The sequence below is a fragment of the Planococcus citri genome, chromosome 3 (assembly GCF_950023065.1).
Source record: "Planococcus citri chromosome 3, ihPlaCitr1.1, whole genome shotgun sequence".
Taxonomy (NCBI): Eukaryota; Metazoa; Arthropoda; class Insecta; order Hemiptera; family Pseudococcidae; genus Planococcus; species Planococcus citri.
The window spans coordinates 36,016,931-36,039,024 of record NC_088679.1 but is presented as its reverse complement, the minus strand read 5'-3'; the positions used below and the strand labels follow the sequence as shown (position 1 = coordinate 36,039,024).

Sequence of the window (22,094 nt, the reverse complement as noted above, 5' to 3'; positions counted from 1 at the left end):
GTATCCATGTATTTCTGTTAATCCCGCCAATAGAATTGATTCTATCAAGTCAGCGATTAATTCACGAAACATGCCAAATACAACAGAGATTTATGTAAATATCAATTAATTCGATTCACGAAAATGAAGAATGAGAATTTATCAACTTATTGATTCAATTTACCATGAAATTACCCACTCATGGAATTCATTCTCATTCTCAACGATTAATTATGGTGTTGAAAATTACTCGAGCTCGAATTTAACATCTCACACCATAATATAACACCTCGTAGATATTTATTCATTCGTAAATCTCCGCATTATTTATGTAATCGTATTCGTATGCTGCAGAAAAATTTGTTATTTGTGTGCGTTTTAGCCACCCTTGGACTTCGAACCCCCTGGGGCAATTCTACCACCAAATACATCGGAGTAAATTGATTCAAATTATGTATTACACATAATTATTCACCATTCAGCAGCTTAACGTAAATATATCCACTCGATTACATATTATTTCAAATTCAATTATCAAAAAATTCGTTCATTCCAGCTTCCATTAAGCATAGGATTTTTATCACCTTTTATGAATGAAATTATCAGTCGAATTCATATCTAATTCATGCTATTTATTCTCCATGGTTTTATATTGGATGATTAGAAGACCAGTTCATCCAATTTCGACATATTAATGGTCATGATAGTTATATTTTTCATTGTTTATGAGAGGAAATATTATGGAATACGTATTGTCATTAATTCTACGAAAATATGACACAAGAAATTATAATTTTCATACACGTATTGGGATTTATTCATATGCCCACGAACGACCTTGAACTAGAAATCAAACAAGTCGTAAATGTGACAAAAATTGCACTGGGTTTTTTCCCATTTCCATTTTCTTTCCATTCTATACATGTTTAGATGAAAAATACCTAAAATCGGACCAAAAGCTGGCGCTTAGATTAGATAGAGGAATTATTCACGATATAATACAATAGCCGCGAATGTCTACAAGATCGTTATCTCACATTCACGACACATTATACACGATTGTTATCTCATACCTGTCAATTATTGCAATAAGAGTACCTACAGGCCAGTAACTGGGGAAATACGTACGTGTATTTATCAAGATTAAAATAGCAACCTATTGTTTACCCTTCGCGATTACGCGAGAATCGCTAGATAATTGAGCTATTTTTACACATATTGATTCCCTAATCAGCATCCTACGATTGAGTATAATACATTCTATATCGCATTGAGGAGTGATTGTAGCTACCCATCCGCAAGACGCTGCGAACGGTGTATCGTTATCTACCCCTTAATAAATAACCGCGAACGTTACGTACATAATCATTTGGTGCGAAAGAACCTGCAGAATCCCTTATCTATGAGATAACGATATTGGTAAAATTTTATAACGCCACCACCATCGGAAATAGCGACTACATTTCGCGATTATCTATCCCTACTCCCGGAAACAAGTGACACACCCCTTCTTTCACGATATGAGTAGTAGGTCGATAGGTCAGCAGCCAGTGGATAGAAGTTTCATTATGTTTTTCATTCTCGACTAGTTAACTTCTAATTTTGCTACTGCTTCTTATTCATTCATTTTTTGATATTGGTGCAATAATATATCGACCTGTGAAATATAGTACAGTTATTTACGTAATTACTAATTCTATTAACCAACTAGTTAATAATATACTGCGGAAATACTTGGAGAAGTTATTCTCTATTGAAATTTATCATTTTTCCGGAATTAGCAGATTTTACGCTGGTGTCTTGACTATTTACCTCTACGTACATCGCGGTGAGTATTATTGAATTTAATCTTCGTTACCTGTCAACGTCTTCTGAACCTGGTGAATAAATACAGAATTAATTATTCAATTTATTCGTAATTATTTATGTGGATATTTCTTTGGACTCATTTACGTCTACCCTGCCAGATTGTATTTTTTCTGACAATTGTAATTTCTGGAGTGCTGTACTTATCTGAATTGATCGAACGATCCATTGGTTCATTCCTCGATCACGCTGATATTTCTGAAACATTACACGGAGATATTTATTTAATTTTATTCATTCTAATAAAATTCGAATTAATTTGGTATTTTCTTATTCGTAATAATCAGAATAATATTGACGTTTAACTCCGAATCGAAAATATTACTGCATCAGAAATTTACGTAATTACTAATTCTATATTATGAGCAATGGAGACAACGACCGTAATTCCAACGGAAAACAAAGAAAAAAGTCAACTCCTTCCAAACCATCACAGTTATTATCACGTCCGAGATGGACTCGTGAAACTGCTCGAAGAATTGCAGAATCAGACCATCCAACTCAGAGCACCGAAAAGGGAGCTACATCAAGGTTCGTTGAAGAAACCCAACGATTCTACAATGCCAAAAAGAAGACTCCTTCTGAACAATCCGTAATTATTAGTCCTACGACTACTAAGGTCAATGGCAAAAAGAAGGTTCGATATACCCTTCCAGATGGTACCATTTTGGAACCCTCCTCTTCAACTCCACGTAAATCTATTGAACATCAACCCATTCGTGTCAATTTATCCGCCGTTCAAGAGGAAGATGACGATGAAGATGAACGTATTGAATTGGACGCAACATATCATTGGATCGATGAATTTGATGAAGTACCTGAAATTAATTTAGAAGTACCTCCTCCAGCTGTTTTGCGACGAGCACCTCCAGCACAAGATGACCAAGAAGATGAAGTTATTACTCTCGGTAATGATGGACAACCGATAACTCGTTCTGTAGGTGTTAACACTGGAGAAGAAGAAGAAGAGGAACACGGAAGAGTATATAGCTTCGAACCTTTTGATCCCGAAACTCCTTATCCGGAAATCAATGTTGACGATTTCGACATTCCTGAAGATGCAGTTTTATCATTACAACATGCTCGAGGAATTATTGATTGGGTTAAAAGAGAAAACAATGGATGGGCTTCTCGGACGTCTGCAGTTAAGGATCGAATTAAAGGTCTAGAAAGTGGGATTTCTACCACTCGAGGCGATCTTAAGGATGTCTACTTAACTGTTCAAGAACAACGGTCTGCAGATTATAAAAATATGAGTAAATATTTGAACGAAGAATTAGGTAAAACTTCACGTAAATTTAATGTATTCGATAAAATGATTGCTTCTTTGAAAAAGGACGTTGTTCATATTGATCGTAAAACTGATGCGATTGAAGAGGTTACCAATGAACTTACTGATTCAGTAGATGATTTGTTCTATTACAATGCTCATGGTAAGTACAGGACGAAAATTCCCGAGTCGACGTCACGCGGAGACAATATCTCCGATGAAACACGTAATAATGATCGACGTTCCGGTCCCGGTGGTTCGAATGATCGAACTAATCGCAGTCAGCAACCTGACAGTGATAGCAGCGACGACGACGATGATCAAGATGGAAATATTAATCCTTTCAATGAATCAGGCGTTTTTTCCAATAAGATTAATCGAAAGAAAAATACCAGTTCCCGAACGAAACCACGTCAACGAACTCTTCGATATGATCTTGAATTCCTGGAAGGTAAATTAAAATTAAAAGCTAAGCATTTACAGGATAACGGAATTTATTACGACGATACTAATAAATATGAAGTAATGAGTTTCATTGAGAAGTTTGAACACTTCATGCGCGATTAAAGAGCTAGCGAATCACAGTATCGACAGTTGTTTTCGCAATTAATTCAAAGTGAAGAAGCTAAGGCTTATAAAGAACATGCTGATCCGAAATTACGTTATCTCGATTTTAGGGATGGATTTGTTCAGAAGGTATGGGATGGTGTTGAGCAAAACAACGCTCGAAATCATTTTATGAAAATGCAATTAAACGCCAAATCATCGAAGAAACTTGCTGGCGAACTATTAAAGTGGTTCAATATTCTAGCCGATTCAGATATTACCGATGCCATGTTATTAGACACGATCTATAAGAAAGTTCCTAAGGACTTGAGGTTCAAATTTTCGGAATGTCAAGAAAATCGTATTCGTTTCAAAAATAAATTACAAGTTATGCGACGTCACGAAGAATACACCAATACTAATTCTGAAAGTAAAGATCAAAGTGTTCCTCCTTTTTACAAATTCTGGATGCCTCCCTATATGTCGACTCCGAATCGTGCTCCAAATAATCGTGCGATAAAAAATTTATTCAATAAGACGAAGAATAAAGGAAATGATACTCAAAAGGAAAATGCTGTCATGCCTGGACCTAGTGGTACATCGAACGCTGCTGCAGGAACACAAACCGAACAAAAAGAACGTTCAAAACACCCCTATCGACAAATGCGTAATTATTTACATTCAGTTGGAATCAATATGAATGAATTAGAGAAAGCATTAGCACATTACGGTGAACAACAAGATGAAGAAAATATAAGTTCCGATTCTGATTCCGAATCTGACGCTGAGGAAATCAATGTTTCAAAAAACTTGAAGAAACCCTCCACGACGAATGTGGAAGGGAACGAACAGTAATTAATTCCATCTCATTTAATCGACCTTCAAATCCACTCGACGACTATGAAATTATTGGTGACAGTCTTGCGTATTATATTAAACACGGTGCTGCATTATTCGATCTCGATCCACAACCTTATTTAAAGGAAATTATTTTATTAAAAGAATTGGCTCATGAAATAGAAAATGCAACATTCACCAAACCACACGTATTGATTTCATTAGGCGACTTCGAGTTAAATAATTCTTCAATAGACATGAAGTACGTTCATACCTATGTAGACAGAATTATGCGATTATTGGTCAATAAACAATTTAAAGACATACTCGTTATATTTCCTCCAGTTCGTCCCAAGGCCGATGATACTGCAACAACTTCACATAGACGATGGCTTGATTTTCTCCACGTTTTCAAGGATGTTTGTCCAGCACGGAACGTTCGTTACTCATTATACCCAGCAATATTTTTTGCAGAAGAAGTAAAACTTGAAAATCTAGGAAGAAAATGTTTAGTTGCTACTGATGCTAACGATAACGTAATTCCAGATAAGAAATTATTTTACCTTGATGAAGATCAGAAAATTTATAAATTGAGAATCCAAAATCGAAATACCATTCTCAGGTTTATCAATGATTTGTGCGAACCAACTGAACGATTGATGGATACACGTGATTCTGTTACGATTCAAGATATCTCAATTAGTGAAGATGAAGGCGCTCAATTTGCGGCTCGACCAGATGGGTCGCTGGAACATTTGACAACCAATTCATTACGATTGATTGAACAAATATTAGGCGCTCCAAATCAAGAAGTAGCTTTAGATGTAATGCAAACTCTGAACACTAGTACTGGTGCGGGTGAATCTCTCGTTGATACACTGAATACATCTGATGACTTTAGTCTTGCTATTCATGATACGGTTCCACCTGAGTCAACGCATAACGATGATCCTAATAAAACTCCTACAGAATTACGTAATTTTCCGACTTTTTCCGTAGGTATGGTTAATCGCATTTCAGTAAACGAAGAAAACACTGATTCATTCAATCCTTCTAGCTTCAACAAAACTCCGATGAAAGTTTCTGAAATGAACAATAATTTAAGATCGCAGTTACTTCACGATAGAGACGAAATAATTACTTGCGTAATACCACTACGATTAGGAAATACTAATTACCCAGCTCAACTCGATTCTGGGGCAGTTCCAAACATCATGTCCGAAGAAACAGCTTTACATTTGATCAAAAATCATTCTGATGATTTAGATTTTATTGCACTCGACGAACCGGCCGTATGTGTGCTTGCTGATTCAAAGGAAGCTGAAACTGCGAAATATATTATTGTTCCTACGTTATATTTCGGCTCTCATGCTCTTAAAATACCTTTTTATGTACTCAAAGGCTGCAATCATATTTTTCTCATCGGTACTCAGTCCATGGAATACTTAGGAATTGAGCCTCGTATCAGACAACGTAAAGCTTTGTGTCGACCATCCGCCAAAGTCCATACTGAGGTTATTGATTTTATGTCGCCATCAGAATATGAGGGTAAGCTATTTGTTTCCGGAGCTAGAATGAAAGAAGAATATAGGTTGGTAATGAACGATATTTTACGAAGAACTAATACTGAAGATAATTATCATCGCCTACCTTACGGTATCATCGACGATGGACCAGAAATCTTTCTTGCCAAATTGGAGTCCGACTTACAAGATGCTGTCGATGATAATCGAATCACCACCGAGCAAGCTAGGAAAGCTTTCAACAAATTGAGCCAATTTTACGATGTATTCTCAAAATTCCCGGGAAAATATGTCGGTGAGAAGATTCCATTGAAGTTCATCATTCCTGAAACAGAAATAAAATATAAAGGAACTAAGTATAATCCATCAAAAAAGTTAATGAATGATTTACGTAAAGAATTACAAGTAATGATGGCCACGAATGTCATCGAACCATCAGACTCCACGTTCATTAACCCCATCGTAGTTAACGTTAAGAAAAGTGGTGAGATACGAGTGTGCTTAAATCCTGTCGATTTAAACCCCATTTTAGCCATTAATTACAATGAAGCGGGATTATTGGATAGAATCATTACTGAAGATGCCGAATCCAAACTATTCAGCACTCTCGATTTTGTCTCAGGATTTTGGCAACTTGTATTGGATGAGAATTCTCGCCAATATTGCGCTTTTCAGGTTGATGGACGCGTGTATCAATTTATTCGTTTGCCCTATGGCTTGAAAGTATCTTCAGCTCTCTTTGTAAAAATGGTTAATGCCATAATACCTGATAAAGCGGGAATTACTAAATATGTCGATGATATTTTACTCAGATCTGCGACTTTTGAAAATATGTTGGAATTATTGGTCGAAGTACTTACGATATTACGGTTAAATAATCTACGCCTGAATGCAAAAAAGACAACTTTCTTCAAAGGAAAAACTGAACATCTGGGTTTCGATTTAAGTCATGCTAAAATTTCGAAACAATCGTGCAAAATAGATAAATTTAACGATTATATTACGAAGCACACGAAGAAAGGTAAATTTATTCTTAAAGACAAAATTCAAATACTCGAATTTATAGGTCTTACTGGCCTATATCGTAGATTTATTCCTACATACCAGCAGATAATAGCGCCATTATATGAACTAACGTGCGACAACGTACCATTTGAATGGGGACCTCGTCAAGATGCTGCTGTTGTAGAATTGAAGAAAGAATATACCAAAGATTTTGATTTAGTTCCACCGAGAGACGATATTGATCTCTATTTAGATACGTATACTTCAAGTGATGCGATGAACGCAGTATTATATCAGAATTATCAGAATAACGATGAAATAATAATGTTTACGAGTCATAGTTTCAAAAGTCATCAAAAGAAATATACGTTGATTGAAAAAGAGATGTATACCCTTGCTAAAAGTATCAAAAAGTTACAGCTATGGCTCCATGGCCGGACAATTCATGTCCGAAGCGACTTATTATCCATCGTACATAAATTTGAAACCATAGCAGAAGTCCACCGTAAAGCGGCCGGGTGGATCACTTTATTCAATTGCTACAACTTAATTTACGATTTACGAAAGAGACACAAGAAGTGGTTCGGAATGCAAGCTCCCGAACTCACTATCAACAGTGCCAATTGTTCAAATTTTATCCTCGATGAATATGATATTTCCACACGTATCAGAGCTCAGCTCTTGAAGTATTTATCACGACTTAGTCATTTCCAAAAACGAGACTCAAAATGTTTAAATATTATTCGACGTTTAAAAACCCCTGACGAAGAATTAAACTCCAGGGAATTATCGATTAAAAACAACCTCGCTAAACGATATTCCATCGATGTTACCAACGATGAAGAATTATTAATGTTCAATTATCCCGATGAGAGTAGAGTACCAGTTTTACCAGACGAAATATTTAAAGATATTATTATATTTTTACACGAAACTTACGGTCATATTGGTGCTAATAAGCTTGAACTTATTTTCCGTCGAATGTATTATTCATCGAATGCTAAATACTTTATTCGTCACATAACCAGCGAATGTTTAAACTGTAAAGCAAATAAAACTTATTCAGAACGTAAGCCATTAGAATTTGGATATACGCAAGCTCACTCACTTGGAGATGTAATTTCCGTTGATATTCTTGGTCCGATTGCAAACTATTCTAATCAGCCGCGTTATTTATTGGTATCGAAGGACGTTTTATCAGGACGAGTTTGGTTATCACCACTGAAGAATATCGTTCAAGAAACCGTAGCTACTGCTATGGAATCTGTAATCAAACAAATTACATCAGATCAACGTAAAATTCGTAAAATTATCACAGATAATGCAACTCAGTTTACTAATTCTATATGGCGAAAATTGCTGAAGAAATATAAAATTAAAATTGGGCACTCCACGGCCTACAACCCCCAATCCAATTTAGTCGAACGTACTATGCGTATAATTGGTGACCGGTTACGAATTAAGATGAATAGTACTGCTGATGGAGCTTACTCGCATCATGGTTGGTCCACTTACATCAGGGATATCGAAGAGGAAATAAATAATACTCCTAACGACGTTAACGTTCCTCCTAACGAAATCTGGAGCATTTCTGAGTTCGATACTGATTTTCCTTCTGAAAGAGTTAAATTTGATGCTAAATATCATTTACGTAAATTCCGAGAAAAAAGAAAACAAGATGAATTACCTTCAATTACTAGCGAAGAGCTCTTAAATTCCAAGCTCGATTTACTGAACAACGTTTATATTTCCAGCGAAGATGTCGTATGGGTTTCGGTTGATGGAGCCTGTGCAAATAACGGTTCAGATAATGCCATCGCTGGCATTGGCATCTGCTGGCATCCTGAAGGTAAACAAAACATCTCAGAAAGAATCAAGCTCGAAAATTATACGCCAACGAACAATTTAGCAGAGGCTGTTGCGCTACTTACCGCGATGAAAATAGCCATTCATAATAAAATTCTTCGATTACGAGTTATTTCTGATTCTTTGTATTTGACATCTGCCGTCAATAATACTTTCTCAAAATGGAGCGAAAATGATTGGAAGAACTCTGCAAAGAAGCCAGTTCATCATCAGGACTTGTTCAAAGAGATTATTAATTTGAAATCACAATTTGAATTATTTGAACTTACCCATGTATATGCTCGTGAAACGGACTTTGGGAATTTTACCGCTGATAGATTAGCTCGTAAAGCTGTCTATACCGTGGATCATGATTTAGCGTTGATTGATTCGCTGACTGAACACCAGGCTCTTATTCGATACATCAAAGAGAAACGCGAAGATATTTTCCAATCTAAAGAACAGAAACATAATAAGCGTTATGGAGATCCTAGGATTTATCAGCCTGGAGAACTTGTTATGATTACTAATCACAAGCAGTCTTCGGCTGATAAAGGAACTACGTATAAATTATATCCTAAGCGTTTTGGGCCATATGTTATTAAATCTCACACTGGGGCAAATTGCTATGAAGTATGCAATATTGCACACAAAAGTGATAAGCGATTGATCAACGTTAGACAAATTACAACTTACCTGAATTTACGTCATTTAAAGCTGCTAACAGAGGAACCTAAGCTTCGTTCTAAATGGGATAATCGATCCTTGCAGAAACGAATGAAACAATTTGCTGAGCATCGTGATTTGCTAGAGAAATTTATACAAGAACTCGAATCACAAAAACAGAAGAAAACCACATCAAAAGTCGATGATATGACTGAGGATGAGAAATTGATTCAATTTAACCGATTTCGTCGAAAATTTAGAAAAAAGGTAGATGATTATAAATCTCAGCAATTTAATGCTGTATTATCACAAGTTATTCCAGATGAAAAATCTCGCGAAGATCTTAAACAACAGGCTAATCAACGATATAATATGCGCAGGCGTATGGAGATAAATTACGACGAAGGAACTGACATACCCGAAGATGAACCTCGAAGGGAGAGGAAAAGGTTCAAACACGTTAATTCTATTATACTCAGTTTGCTTAACCATGATCAACGAATTGCGTTGGTGCATTCGTTATCAGAACTCCCCGATTGGTCGACAGCTTCCTCAATCTCCCTCGATCTCACCTGTTGAATATTTTCTACCTACCTTGAAAAAGTAACTTCAAGTTTTGTTCATTCGATATTAATTCTTCTTCAAACGATCATCTCTAACTCGCAAATACCTCTTTACAAATATATTACCTATTTGTTCGTTTTATTTGTTCTCGATTAATCCCATTTAAGCAGCATTACTTCAAATAAGAATATTTTATTATTTCAGGAAGAACTTATTAATTCTATTCAATATGTATGCTTTGGACAATAGTTACCCTCTACGTTATGTAAATAAAGCAGAAAACATCGTGAGAATTCGAAGATTTGATGGAGTATATCAAGACGTATTTTTACCTATTACTTGGGAAAACCTCGAAGATAAATTGGTCAACGAAGGATGTGACTATGGACCAATCATGCCTCTCGAATATCAAGAACATTTTATTTACGCTCAACAACATTTTTTCATAAGCCGTTATATTTCTCTCTCACGTTACGATGGTATGCACATTATGAGTGCTTTTCTGAACGGTTGGTGGCTGATTGGCGATGGCATTTCACACGCTATCGTACGTCAAGTTGTAAAAGAAGAAAAAAGGGTTTTGAAACTATGGGATACCTCAAAAGTTTCAGGTACGAATATTTCTGCGAAGAGATTATGCCACAACATCCAGCATCATAAAATTAAAGTACCTAAACGAATTATTCTTTCTATTGGTAGTCACGACATCTTAAAAGAGTCATTTACCAAATGTTGTTACAACACTAAAGAATTAATTGCTTTTCTGCTGGACCAGGGTGTCGAAGACATATTGATTCTTCCCAATATTAATTCCAGAATCCTTCCAGATCAATCATTGCGTGGTAAATTCCGAAATTGGCTCAAAGGAGATCTAATTAAAATTAACCCACAAGTACTTAAGTATGCTCACGCTCTCGAAGAAATTATCGATCGAGCAGACCCTTTCTTTAAAGATGGAGCTGGAAATTACTACGCAAACCCTCTAATTTATGCAGAACTTGCGTACAGAATTGTAAAATTCACACAGTCCCTGGAAGCTTCTAACCAACTTTAATCATTTCTACCGATATTTACGTAATTATCTATTGTCCAACACTTGTACATACTGTATTAATTTTAAGAGAAGAAGTTTGATTTTATTTTTTCTACTTTGTCTTATAATTACGTCCCTACTTATTATGCAAATAAATAAAAAAAAAAAAACTACCTATTAACGTGTACGAATTGTTTCATTTTTTCTCCTCTCAACCTTGAACAAAAATTTACCAGATTGATTTCTGTCGCATAAGAAGTTATATTTAGCGATGGAAATTGATAGCCGTACGAGACGACAGGAGGGGAGGGGAATCAGATAAGGAACCGTCGCCTAAAAATTATACAAAAGGCAGATTCCTTATCGCATTTATTGCTTCTACGAACTGAACCTATACCATCGATGCTGACATACGATTATTCAACGTTTAGCTTTCAATGCGAATGTCTCTCTCGAATTGTGTGTGCTTTTATTTACGTCGCCATCTTTTTCGGTGAATATTATTTGATTTTTTCTACACCATACTAGCCTAAAGGCATTTCATGAACTTCTTTTTTTAATTTCAGTGGTGTTTTTATGCGATTAATGCGGTATTATATTTCGATTGGATTAATTTAGATTGATGCAAATTATCCTGCTGTAAGTGCCACGTTGTTATTGTTTACCATATTTGATTGGAAGCTACTATTGCGATACTCTTTCTATCCATAATCTCTACGACCATTTTATATAGCCTATTTGATTGATTCGTGAATATCTTTCAGTTTTGGATATTAATTCAGTGACTTTGGTCAGATTGTGTCGCAGTGGATTCATCCTTATAATAAGCGAATCTTGATTTAATTATAAGTTGGAAGCTGAATACGGTAAGCAAGCACACGATATACCTATTTGTTCTACTCGAGACAAGGTTTTAATCCGAAAAACTTATTCACTAGCATTGATTCCGATCGGTGTGTGTTTTCTACGGCTATATCTATCTATGCGTGAGAATTGAATTTAAAAGGTAAGAAATCAGCTAGGATATTTATTCCATAATAGACAAGACTAAATACTCCAGTCGTATAGATATTTGTTGATTAATTACGTGCAATTCGTTCATTAATTTCAACATTTATTCATTGATTAATCAGAAGTCAACGTGGTATTTTGGCAACAGCCCAGCTGTGTGATTTTATTGGTGATTTACGATATCAGCGAAGAATATTCAACGTTGTTGGTAAGAATTAAGTTCATATTCATTCGTTACTTAAATTTCGTCATAATTTAGCAATTTCGATTTGTTTACTAGACGATTATTGGTTCGATTAATTCGGCGAATTGTTGATACGGTTTCTTCAACTTGAATTCAACACGACCAGGTAAAATACCATTTACAATTTGTCGCTATTTGTTACCGATTTATTCACAAAGCTATTGAATTTACGTAATTACTGTTCGAATAGGCTAACCGGGAATTATTTCGATACTGTTTAGATCTGACTCTGACGACGCGGATTTCTTTGCCAGGTACCTATTACTCTTTATACGATGAATTTTCACAATCTTATTAAATGGGAAGGAAACCGGTACTATTTTTCGAAGAAAGAGATTGACAATGATGTTCATGACGCTCGTAGAGCTTTATACAAAGAAGACCTATCTCTTTACAAGCCCGAATTAGTTCGAGCATATTTCAACGAACCTAACTCATTCTACCGATCAAAAATTTTCGACCCTGATAGACCAATCACTAAAACGTATGTCGATGACATTATTTGTGCAGAGCCTAATAATGATTTCCCAACTGATTTTATCCAATCTATAGACATAGATATATCGGATTCTGACACTAATTCTATTCATTCCTCTAGGGTCATGGAATCGTTCAAAGTGCCTATGTGTGAACGCTGCGGCGACGGTTTCGAGATGCGTCAAGAAGTTGTAAAAAACGAATATTGCCCGCACGTATTCCATCAAACCTGTATTAAAGATGCAACAGAACAACGGACCCCGGCTGGAAATTTTAAGACGGTGAAAAATAAATGTCCAAACAAAAATTGTAACGCGCTCCTTGTACGCCAACGGTACAACTATTTATCCTTCCGTTTTGGTACACCATCATGCGTCTGTACGAATCAATCACATCGAATTAGTATTGACAACCAAGGAGAAATAATCCGTCGACAATCCGAACGCATTAACCATCTCCAAGAATCTCTCGAAGATGCTGAGGCGGTGTGTGTCGTACGGTTGAATAGAATTTCGGATTTGGAACAACAATTGTATAATATCAGACGTGAAAATGAAGTTAATCATCTCGACGGTAAGTTTTGTTGTTTTAACCATCCTGAATATACACGTACCCATCATCATCGTACCAATTACTTTAATTACGCTGAACAGAAATTGTTTCTACGCGAATTGCATTTTTTCAATTACTTCACCTGTGGAAACGAGAATTTACTACCTATACCTGTTGACATTAATTCTAAAGATGTATTCGTTTCAAAATTTAATAATTTAAGAAAATTTAATAATCCATGTATTCCCACAGATATTGATGAAGAATTAGTTCAAGAAAACGGTGAATACGTCGAAGATACGATTGACGATGATATTAATGAAGTAGACAATTGCGTAAATACCGATAATAATAACGAAGAGTCGCAAGATACAATACAAGCTGAAAACACAAGCCCAATTGGACGTAACGACCTGAACGAACCGATTGATCGATTATCGTCGATATTCGCCGCGAAAGAAGGTATTATTAATCATTCTATTGATTCAATTAACAAGTCAACTGATTCATCTAATTCTAGCATTCTTTCTTTATTTGAAGCTGAAGAGCGTGAGTTCCAACGACAACTAGACCTGCAATTGGATGCGCAAGATGGCTTAATTGCCAAGGTTCCTGATACGTTACCTCCAATCGAAAAAATCGGCGAAGCTGGTCCATCACGCCAATCGACGAATACTGATCAAGTATCAATCTACGGTTCGACTTCATCGTCGGTCATCGTGTCGCCTAAGACTATCGAGGAAAATAAAGAAATTCATTCGAAAACATCAGAAATCAACCTCGATGATGTGAACATGCCACCTGCTCATCCGTCAACTGAACCGCCAGTATTGGCAAATGATGCTGTACCATCGACTTCACGATTTCGCGACACCTTCCGTCCAAGTGGCCGCAACGTATTGGGAAGTTTTTTCAACGCACATAACGTGCTGGTCAACCACATCGTGGCACCGTCTGCGAACGCTACACGCATGTCGCGAGATCCGCGGACCCGTAACGTAATATCGCCACGTGTGGCCACCATCGCCGAAGCTCAAAGACCGTTAATGGACGATGAAGACGCTCCGAATGAAGACTTCCGCAATGAACGTGAAATACGCATTTACGACGGAGGAGTAAACGGCCATTCAATGCAAAGAGCGATCTTTCCTAACCGCCGCAGTAATATTATGGCGATTCTCGAAAGAGCGAACTACCATTATGGCCATCAAATTCAACATCAGCTGAGGCAAGAATTTTCATTTCAAACGCAAGAAATGTATTCATCGGTTTTTACGACTTGGTCTTCGAACGATAACCAGCCATCAACCCATTGTTTCTTCAATGGGTGGTGGGTGGTTGGTGATGGCTTGGCACATTCGTTGGCGAGAGAGCCATTAAGAAGAAACTCCGTTCTGAAGAATCGGTGGGATAGGTCAAGATTTGCAGGGAGCTTCATTAGCGCCAAAAGGCTGATGCATAATATTGACAACCATTTGACAAACGTCCCGCCTTACGTAATTCTCTCTATGGGAACCCACGACAATACGCTTGAAAATGAATTGGCTACTCGATTAAACACCAACCTTGTCCTGAAATGTTTACTTGACCACGGCGTACGGCGAATTCTAGTTCTTCCGACTATCGTAGCTCCTAGACGAGAAGACGCTCAGAGATTGTTAGAATATCGCGACTGGCAGAGAAGTATCATGCCTCAGATGGATACGGAAAGAATTCACTATTTAGAATTCATCGAAGAAACTATCGATCGCGTAGAGCCCTATCATTGCGATATGGGTGGTATCCTATACGTTCATCCGTTCGTGGTATTCGACGTAATCTACAGAATTAGCCATCTTCTCGCCTACAGGCCGTAAAGCAGACATTTACGTAAATATTTATTTTTTAAGGTGACATTTTTCATTTATTTTTTTTACTTTTTCGTTTGTCAAATTGTGAATTTATTTTCGTTGAATTTTTCCTATTTTTAAGTTGTTTATTTGACAAGAATGCGGTAACAAGCTGAACATGGATCGGTATTTGTTCAATTCAAAGCTCGCTGTTTTTCGATCAACATAAGTACCTATGTTAGGACTTATGTTTTGTACCATTACGCATTCTACGAAATTATTTCTATTATAAAAACTAAGCTAATTTGTTCTACGAAGCATTTATTTACGTATATTGTTTATTATGATTAATTTTTCTACTTTTTCTATGATATAATAGGAATTTTCGGAAGTATTTTCTATTTTTACGTGTTTGTGAATTGTATTTCCTTGTTTGATTCTTTTTTCTTGTTATATTTCTTATGCATAATCATTTTTTCGAGTTCGTGTATACGTTGTATTCACTAGTATGCCAGTATTAATAGGCTATGATTTTTTTTTATTTTTTTTTTTTTTGATAATAAATATTCAAGAGCTGTAAGAAGTATACGCTCTTCTGCAGAAATCGCATTATTTATTTGTTCATGATTATTTCTATTGGAAGATGATTTAAGGCAATTTATTCACTACTTGGGATTATCGGTATCAAAGTTTCAATCTGGTTAATTTCGCGACTCAATTAACTCGACATAGTACTGAGGGAATTTTGCAATATGATTGGTTTAATGTTCATGATATTTACTACAGATAGGTTCTATTTTACCGCTTACGAAACAATATTCCATTTAACCTGTCACTTGGTGACCATACTATACCGCAATTAATTCTAATTATGGTTCCATCTTCCGTGTACTCAATTCTCATACTAGTAGATGCATGCTTTCACCTGAAATTATTATATGCTGAAATCGTATAAACTCTGATAATTTACAATACGGAAATATTCACAGCCATTTATTTAAGATAAAATATTTTACAGGTACAATTTATCGGAAGAATCAGTCTACTAGAGATAACAAGGTATAAATAGAATTTGCCAGACGAATACTACAATAATCTGTAGGCCTTTGCTACATGGATAATCCCCACCTACTTAAATACAATGATACTTAACAGCCTTATAAAGATAATCCCTTCCATTTACAGCATTTTTCCGATATAATATCCACAAGGAATTTACGCAAATATCTATTAGCCTTCATTAGTATTTTGAATGTTGACGTGATCATTGCTAGTGCTCCATTTCAGTTGACGTACGCGATTTTGTGCTATTTTTTGCTGTTTTCCGTAAAGTTCGATATTTTATTTTGTGGAACGAGATTATGGCTGCTGCTAATTTAACGCACTCCGTTGAGCTGAGTATCGCCGTCTGTACCATTTGCGATGATACGCTAGCTGCTCCGCCGGCTGGATCTACAGCACCTCCTGTCTTGGTAACCGGTTCAAATTGCCACCACGTAATGCATCTCAAATGCCTGATGCTAAAAACAAAGGGTATGATGGATAGGAAATTAAATTGCTTATACGATAATTGCGGTGCGTCGATCTCTGTTACTTCAATTCATGAAATCGTAGTTAAAGTATCGCCTATATCAGAGAGCCTACGTTTATTCATTAATAATTCTACGCGAGCTCAAATAATGTCGCTCAATCAAGAAATGAATAGTACATACGAGCAGAATAATCGACTCAACGGTGAAATCCAACGAACCTTAGATCGTAATGCCGAATTGCAAGCTAATTTACGCGCAAGAGACCGTCTAATCGAAGATTTACGTGCCAAACTCGCATCTCTGGAACTTTCGATCGATTCTATGCAGACGCTTGATTCCGATTCCAAGGAGTCTAAACCTAAACAGAAGATCGATAATCAGTCATCAATTCCGTCTACCTCCGCATCACCTAGACCCAAGGTAACAGTTGAAAATTTACAAGCCGCACTACGTAATTTCGAAACTGACAACTCACCACCATCAACTTCCGGCTACCGAGCTCCGATCCCAGCCGATCAATATTCGCCATCGTCCGCTTCGTCGAATGATTCTGCCATGAATTTCGATCAACTTTATCATCCGATTCTCGATGCTGTTGTACCCGAACCTGCTCCAGTACCCGTACCTGAGCCAGCAGCTGCCATCGTACCTGTAATGAGAGAAAATCGTCGCTTACAAGTAAATCGACTTGATATTCGTAATAATTTTCCTATTACATATTACCATCGTCCGACGATCGGTTCGTTCCCAAAGGTGAGAATTCCAGCTGATGGTGTAATAACTACTGCGACTTTTCATATGTTGATTTCCGAATTACCTTTTTACATCGATCGTCAAGTGCCACGAGACGTTGCTAAGTACATAAATGACCACAAATTCTATTTTTACATCGTATCGGGCAAGCTACGTAGATCTGATGGCGTACGTGAACCAGTCTATTTTATCCAGGGCCATTGGATCATTGGAGATGGCATCCTATGTGGTGCTGTAGATGATGCTGTCGCCGGAAACATTGATTTGGTCGATCAGCTTCCCTCGAATCTCTTCGTGAACCGATCTATAGCAATAAAAGATATTCAGAGGATCTTACGGAAATATGTGGTAGTACTCCCTAAATACATTATTCTTTCTCTTGGACATCGAGACATAGCGAACGGTACACTGTTGACTGATATCACCGAAGATGCTAAAAATTTATTGGAGTTTATTCTCAAGACGCATGTTTGTAAAATCGTTATAATCCCTCCAATCTACACTAGCGAGACGGAGCAGACATGTAAGGACTTACGAGCTTGGCTTCGATATACGGCAGTATTATTAAGTCGTTCCTCCAGAATTGTCTATCTACACGAAGTGGAAACTGTGGTAGATCATCATTTACCAATTGCACACTGGTCAAACATTCCCGCATTAACACAGAGTAGTCATCTTGAAGTTCTACTCGGCTTAATTCCTTATCTTGCAGAGCGAAGACTGTTGAAACCATTCATGAAACGCGCCAATACGGATGAGCCCGATCACGCTGAAAAAAGACGATAATGATTAACAAAGTACCAATGTATCATATTAAATAATATCGCGATCTATAATTACTTCCCGTTTATTCTGCCGATATTTTCGTAATTATCCTTGCGCATAATCTGAAACAAATTAAAAACAAACGCTGTTAATTTTTGTTATCATTACAGATAGATTATCGATACTCATATTTATTACGTCATCAATTATTGGACCAATTAGAAGTGTGAATTAAAATTTGCCAAATTTTCATATTTTTTTTTTTTTTTTCTCTTTCGAAGACTGAATATTTTATTTAATTTTATTTAATAATCGATTATTATTTTTGCTGGACACTATTGTTTCCTTATTACATTGAATATATTATTTCTTGAGTTGAATTATTGTTTCATTTATTACATAATGAGTAATTCTACGATCGACGAGACTATCAATTTCTTGAATGCTGCTAATGAGCAATTATATATCTGGTATTTGAACTCGGTTTCGGCACTATGGAATGCAAGTATACTTCATTCTTCATTTGAAAATTCAAGAATCATGCCTGCTAAAAATTTGGAAATAGGAATTTACGATACTAACTTTGGAAAATTTATTCATTCTCCACCATACAGTAATTACAAATATGCCTGCGACGGAAAAAACTTACTCGTTCTTAACGATATTAATTCTGACACCTTGAATTCTCAAAAATTAATTGTAACAAATGAAACCAGAATATTAAGTGATTATGACCTATTCTTTTCTTGCAAAAATATTGATCTGAGCAACACATTAATTCCGAAATTTACAATTGTACAAGGTGTACCAGGCTGTGGGAAAACATCGTTTATTCTAAATAACGTAAATATTCAATCAGATCTTGTATTATTTCCAACCAAAGAAGGAGCTGAAAATTTTCGAAATAAAATGATTTTGAAAAATGAACATACTTTGGATGAATACCATTTAAAACGTAATTACAGAACAATTGATTCTTACCTAATGGGTACAAATAATAAGAATTATACACGATTATTTATAGATGAAGCATTTTTGGTTCATTTAGGTGAAATTATATTTGCTATAGCGAAGTCCAACGTGAAGGAAGTAATACTTGTTGGAGACAAAAATCAAATCCCATATATCAATCGTTCTTTATTACCAACTGTGCATTTTTCTACAATATCAGATGACTCCGTTTCGAATTATACCTATTTATCAATTTCTCATAGGTGTACATTAACCACCTCAGCATTATTGTTTCAATACTATCATCAAGGTATGTTTTCATCGTCGCAAATACATCATGAGATGAATCTCGTCAAACTAAAAAATATTATTTCCCTACCTCATATAGTCGACGCTCATTACTTATGTTTTACTCAAAATGAAAAACAGATCTTAGCACGCAACGGATTCCCCATTAACACGGTACATGAATACCAAGGGAAACAGTCAGCCACAATTATATTAGTTCGTTTAATCAATCAGAACAATTCAATTTTTGATAGTATTCCACATATAATTGTAGCGCTTAGCCGTCATACTACGAAATTAATCTATTACACAGTAAATGATTTAGACCTACTTTCATCATTTATACGACGATCAAGTAATCTTCAACTTCCTGACTTGACTGCTGTATCCGTTTCCAACTGCTACATCTGAAATAAAAAAAAAAAACATAAGCTCAATTATTACAGAAGTTATATTATTTTATTGATACATCCAAAGCAAATAGGTACGTATTTACTTTTACACTGTACTACCTTTTGGACAGTTGTCCTACTTGTTAAATCATTATTTTTTTTTTTTTTTCACATTTTGCTTTTCATTCCCATTTTTCAAATTTCTGTAAATTTTCATTTTCTATAGCATTACGTAATTATCTTATTTTTACGTATTTTTTCTTTTTTCAAACTTACTTTAAGCTGTATTTTCTATATTACGTGGTTTCGAATTGTAACTTCTTTTTGTAATCTTGTGGATGTTTTCCATGTTATTTACTTCTATCTTTCTATACCTTGAATTCTTGAAGATGTTTATTAATTCTATTACTTCCGGTACACACTACACGAGTACACAATAACGTACATAAATCGGGGCAGTGGCGCTGGATATTGGTCATCTACTTATTGATTCTATTGATTCTCCTGCTATTTTTTGGATTTACGTACCATATTTCGACCTCGCTACATGTGTTACCTAAATCGGGGCATATGTAGAGGGAGAAAAATCATGCTTTTTATACCACTTAGCTGGGATAAAAAGTATTGCTGTATTACCCAACCTGACGCGAATATCCGCGCCGCGAGCCTTACCATAGAAAGGGGTAATTCCGCGAAATATGACCTAATATCCAGCCAATCACAGCGCACCATCGCGCGCAGCCGCTGCATCCGCAGCTCGTCCCCTATTCATATTTTCATCATTGAGCTCTCTCAAGCTAGTTTCTAAGAACTTCAGTATTCATTCTACTGCCACCTGACCTGGTCAGCTCCAAGACTACGAGCTTGGACTGCCAGGGAAGTGTGAGGTCTAGTCCAGTGCATTGATTCTATTGATTCGAATGTACTGAAACTAGCACAGAGATGATGCTCACGAGGGATTATTTTCCTATGGCTCGGATTTTTCCCCATTTATTCTATTTATTTTGAGTCAATAGTAGTGTGTACTATTCCGGAAGTACATACCTATACAACACCAAACAGCAATTTTTAATTATCATTCTGGTGTTGGAATGGTATTTATATTGTCTTTCCCAATTCCAAGGTATTTATCATTTATTTTCTTAGTTTTTATAACAAATACTTTCCTTTTCCCCAAATCCACAAGAATAGGCTATGAATGTAGTAATTCTTGTTTTAACTTCAATTATAATTACGTTTCTTGAGATACCAACGAATGTTGATCTTTTCTCTACGTGATGAAGTAATTATAAACAGTTTTGAAGTTCATTTGTGTTTCTATTTCTTTATATACATACGATCCTACACATCTAAATTCGTCCTATGATTATACCTGGGGTGGGTCCCTCACTTAGGTAATAGGTAATGTTGAGTAAGTTCATTTACGAAATATTAATTATTATCCTGACTCATACCCGCTCTCGTATATAGGGCTGGACCCCTAAGTGGAATTCTCTGGTTCGAGGGGGTCCTGGTAGTGGAAGGTGAGATTCATAATTAATTAGTCCCCTGATTAGAACCCAGGAATATGGCTAAATTAGTTCCTACTTGAGACTGACGTGAATAACCTTCTCAAGTAGGGTTTACATGCTTTAATCATCACGTGTGCATTAATCTCCCCCTACAAGTACATGCCGTTTTGAAAATAATTATGTTACAAGGAAGATTTAGGTAAAAAAATAAAAAATATAGAAAACAATACAAAATAAACTTGAAGAACTGCTATCCATCTAGCTGCAGCATTTCTTCAACACTGTAGAACGCATATCTCTGTAACCAATTTTTAAGTTTATTTTTGAAATGTTTCTTTGATGGTAATATCTTTTAAATCCTGTGGTATTTTATTATACATTTTTGAGGCCATAAAATCAACGTTGTTTTGCATGATTTTTGTTCTTAAATTTTCACCAATTGCCAAATTTTTAAATCGTGTTTCATAGGAGTGGGAAGGTACCTTTAGGTTAATTATTCCATTCTTTATCATAATACACAGTTGAAGTACATTATGTACTCACATGGAGCTGGCAGTATGTTATTATCATTGAAGACAGATTTACAGGATTCTCTTGGATGTTTTCGAAACATTATTCTTAAAACTCTTTTTTGTATTAGAAGTACACGTTGAAG

At 36.0% G+C, this 22,094-nt stretch overlaps 2 protein-coding genes across 8 annotated transcripts in view; both read left to right on the top strand.

The window, feature by feature from the left end:
- LOC135839718 (hemicentin-1-like) overlaps positions 1 to 22,094 on the top strand; it is a 348,326-nt gene that overhangs the window by 293,131 nt on the left and 33,101 nt on the right. The window lies entirely within an intron of this gene.
- LOC135839721 (uncharacterized) lies at positions 12,453 to 16,035 on the top strand. The gene is made up of 5 exons (XM_065355882.1): positions 12,453 to 12,495; positions 12,611 to 12,643; positions 12,988 to 13,439; positions 13,671 to 13,880; positions 13,959 to 16,035. Exons 3-5 carry the CDS (start codon positions 12,992 to 12,994, stop codon positions 15,272 to 15,274), a joined length of 1,974 nt encoding a protein of 657 aa, XP_065211954.1. The 5' UTR covers positions 12,453 to 12,495; positions 12,611 to 12,643; positions 12,988 to 12,991; the 3' UTR covers positions 15,275 to 16,035.

Excerpts from the sequence above, each read along its gene's own strand:
- LOC135839721 (XM_065355882.1), top strand. The coding sequence starts at position 12,992 with ATGGAATCGTTCAAAGTGCCTATGTGTGAACGCTGCGGCGACGGTTTC. Across the intron at positions 13,440-13,670 it reads TGAAGTTAATCATCTCGACG|ATATTGATGAAGAATTAGTT; the intron begins GTAAGTTTTGTT and ends GTATTCCCACAG. Across the intron at positions 13,881-13,958 it reads GATATTCGCCGCGAAAGAAG|CTGAAGAGCGTGAGTTCCAA; the intron begins GTATTATTAATC and ends CTTTATTTGAAG.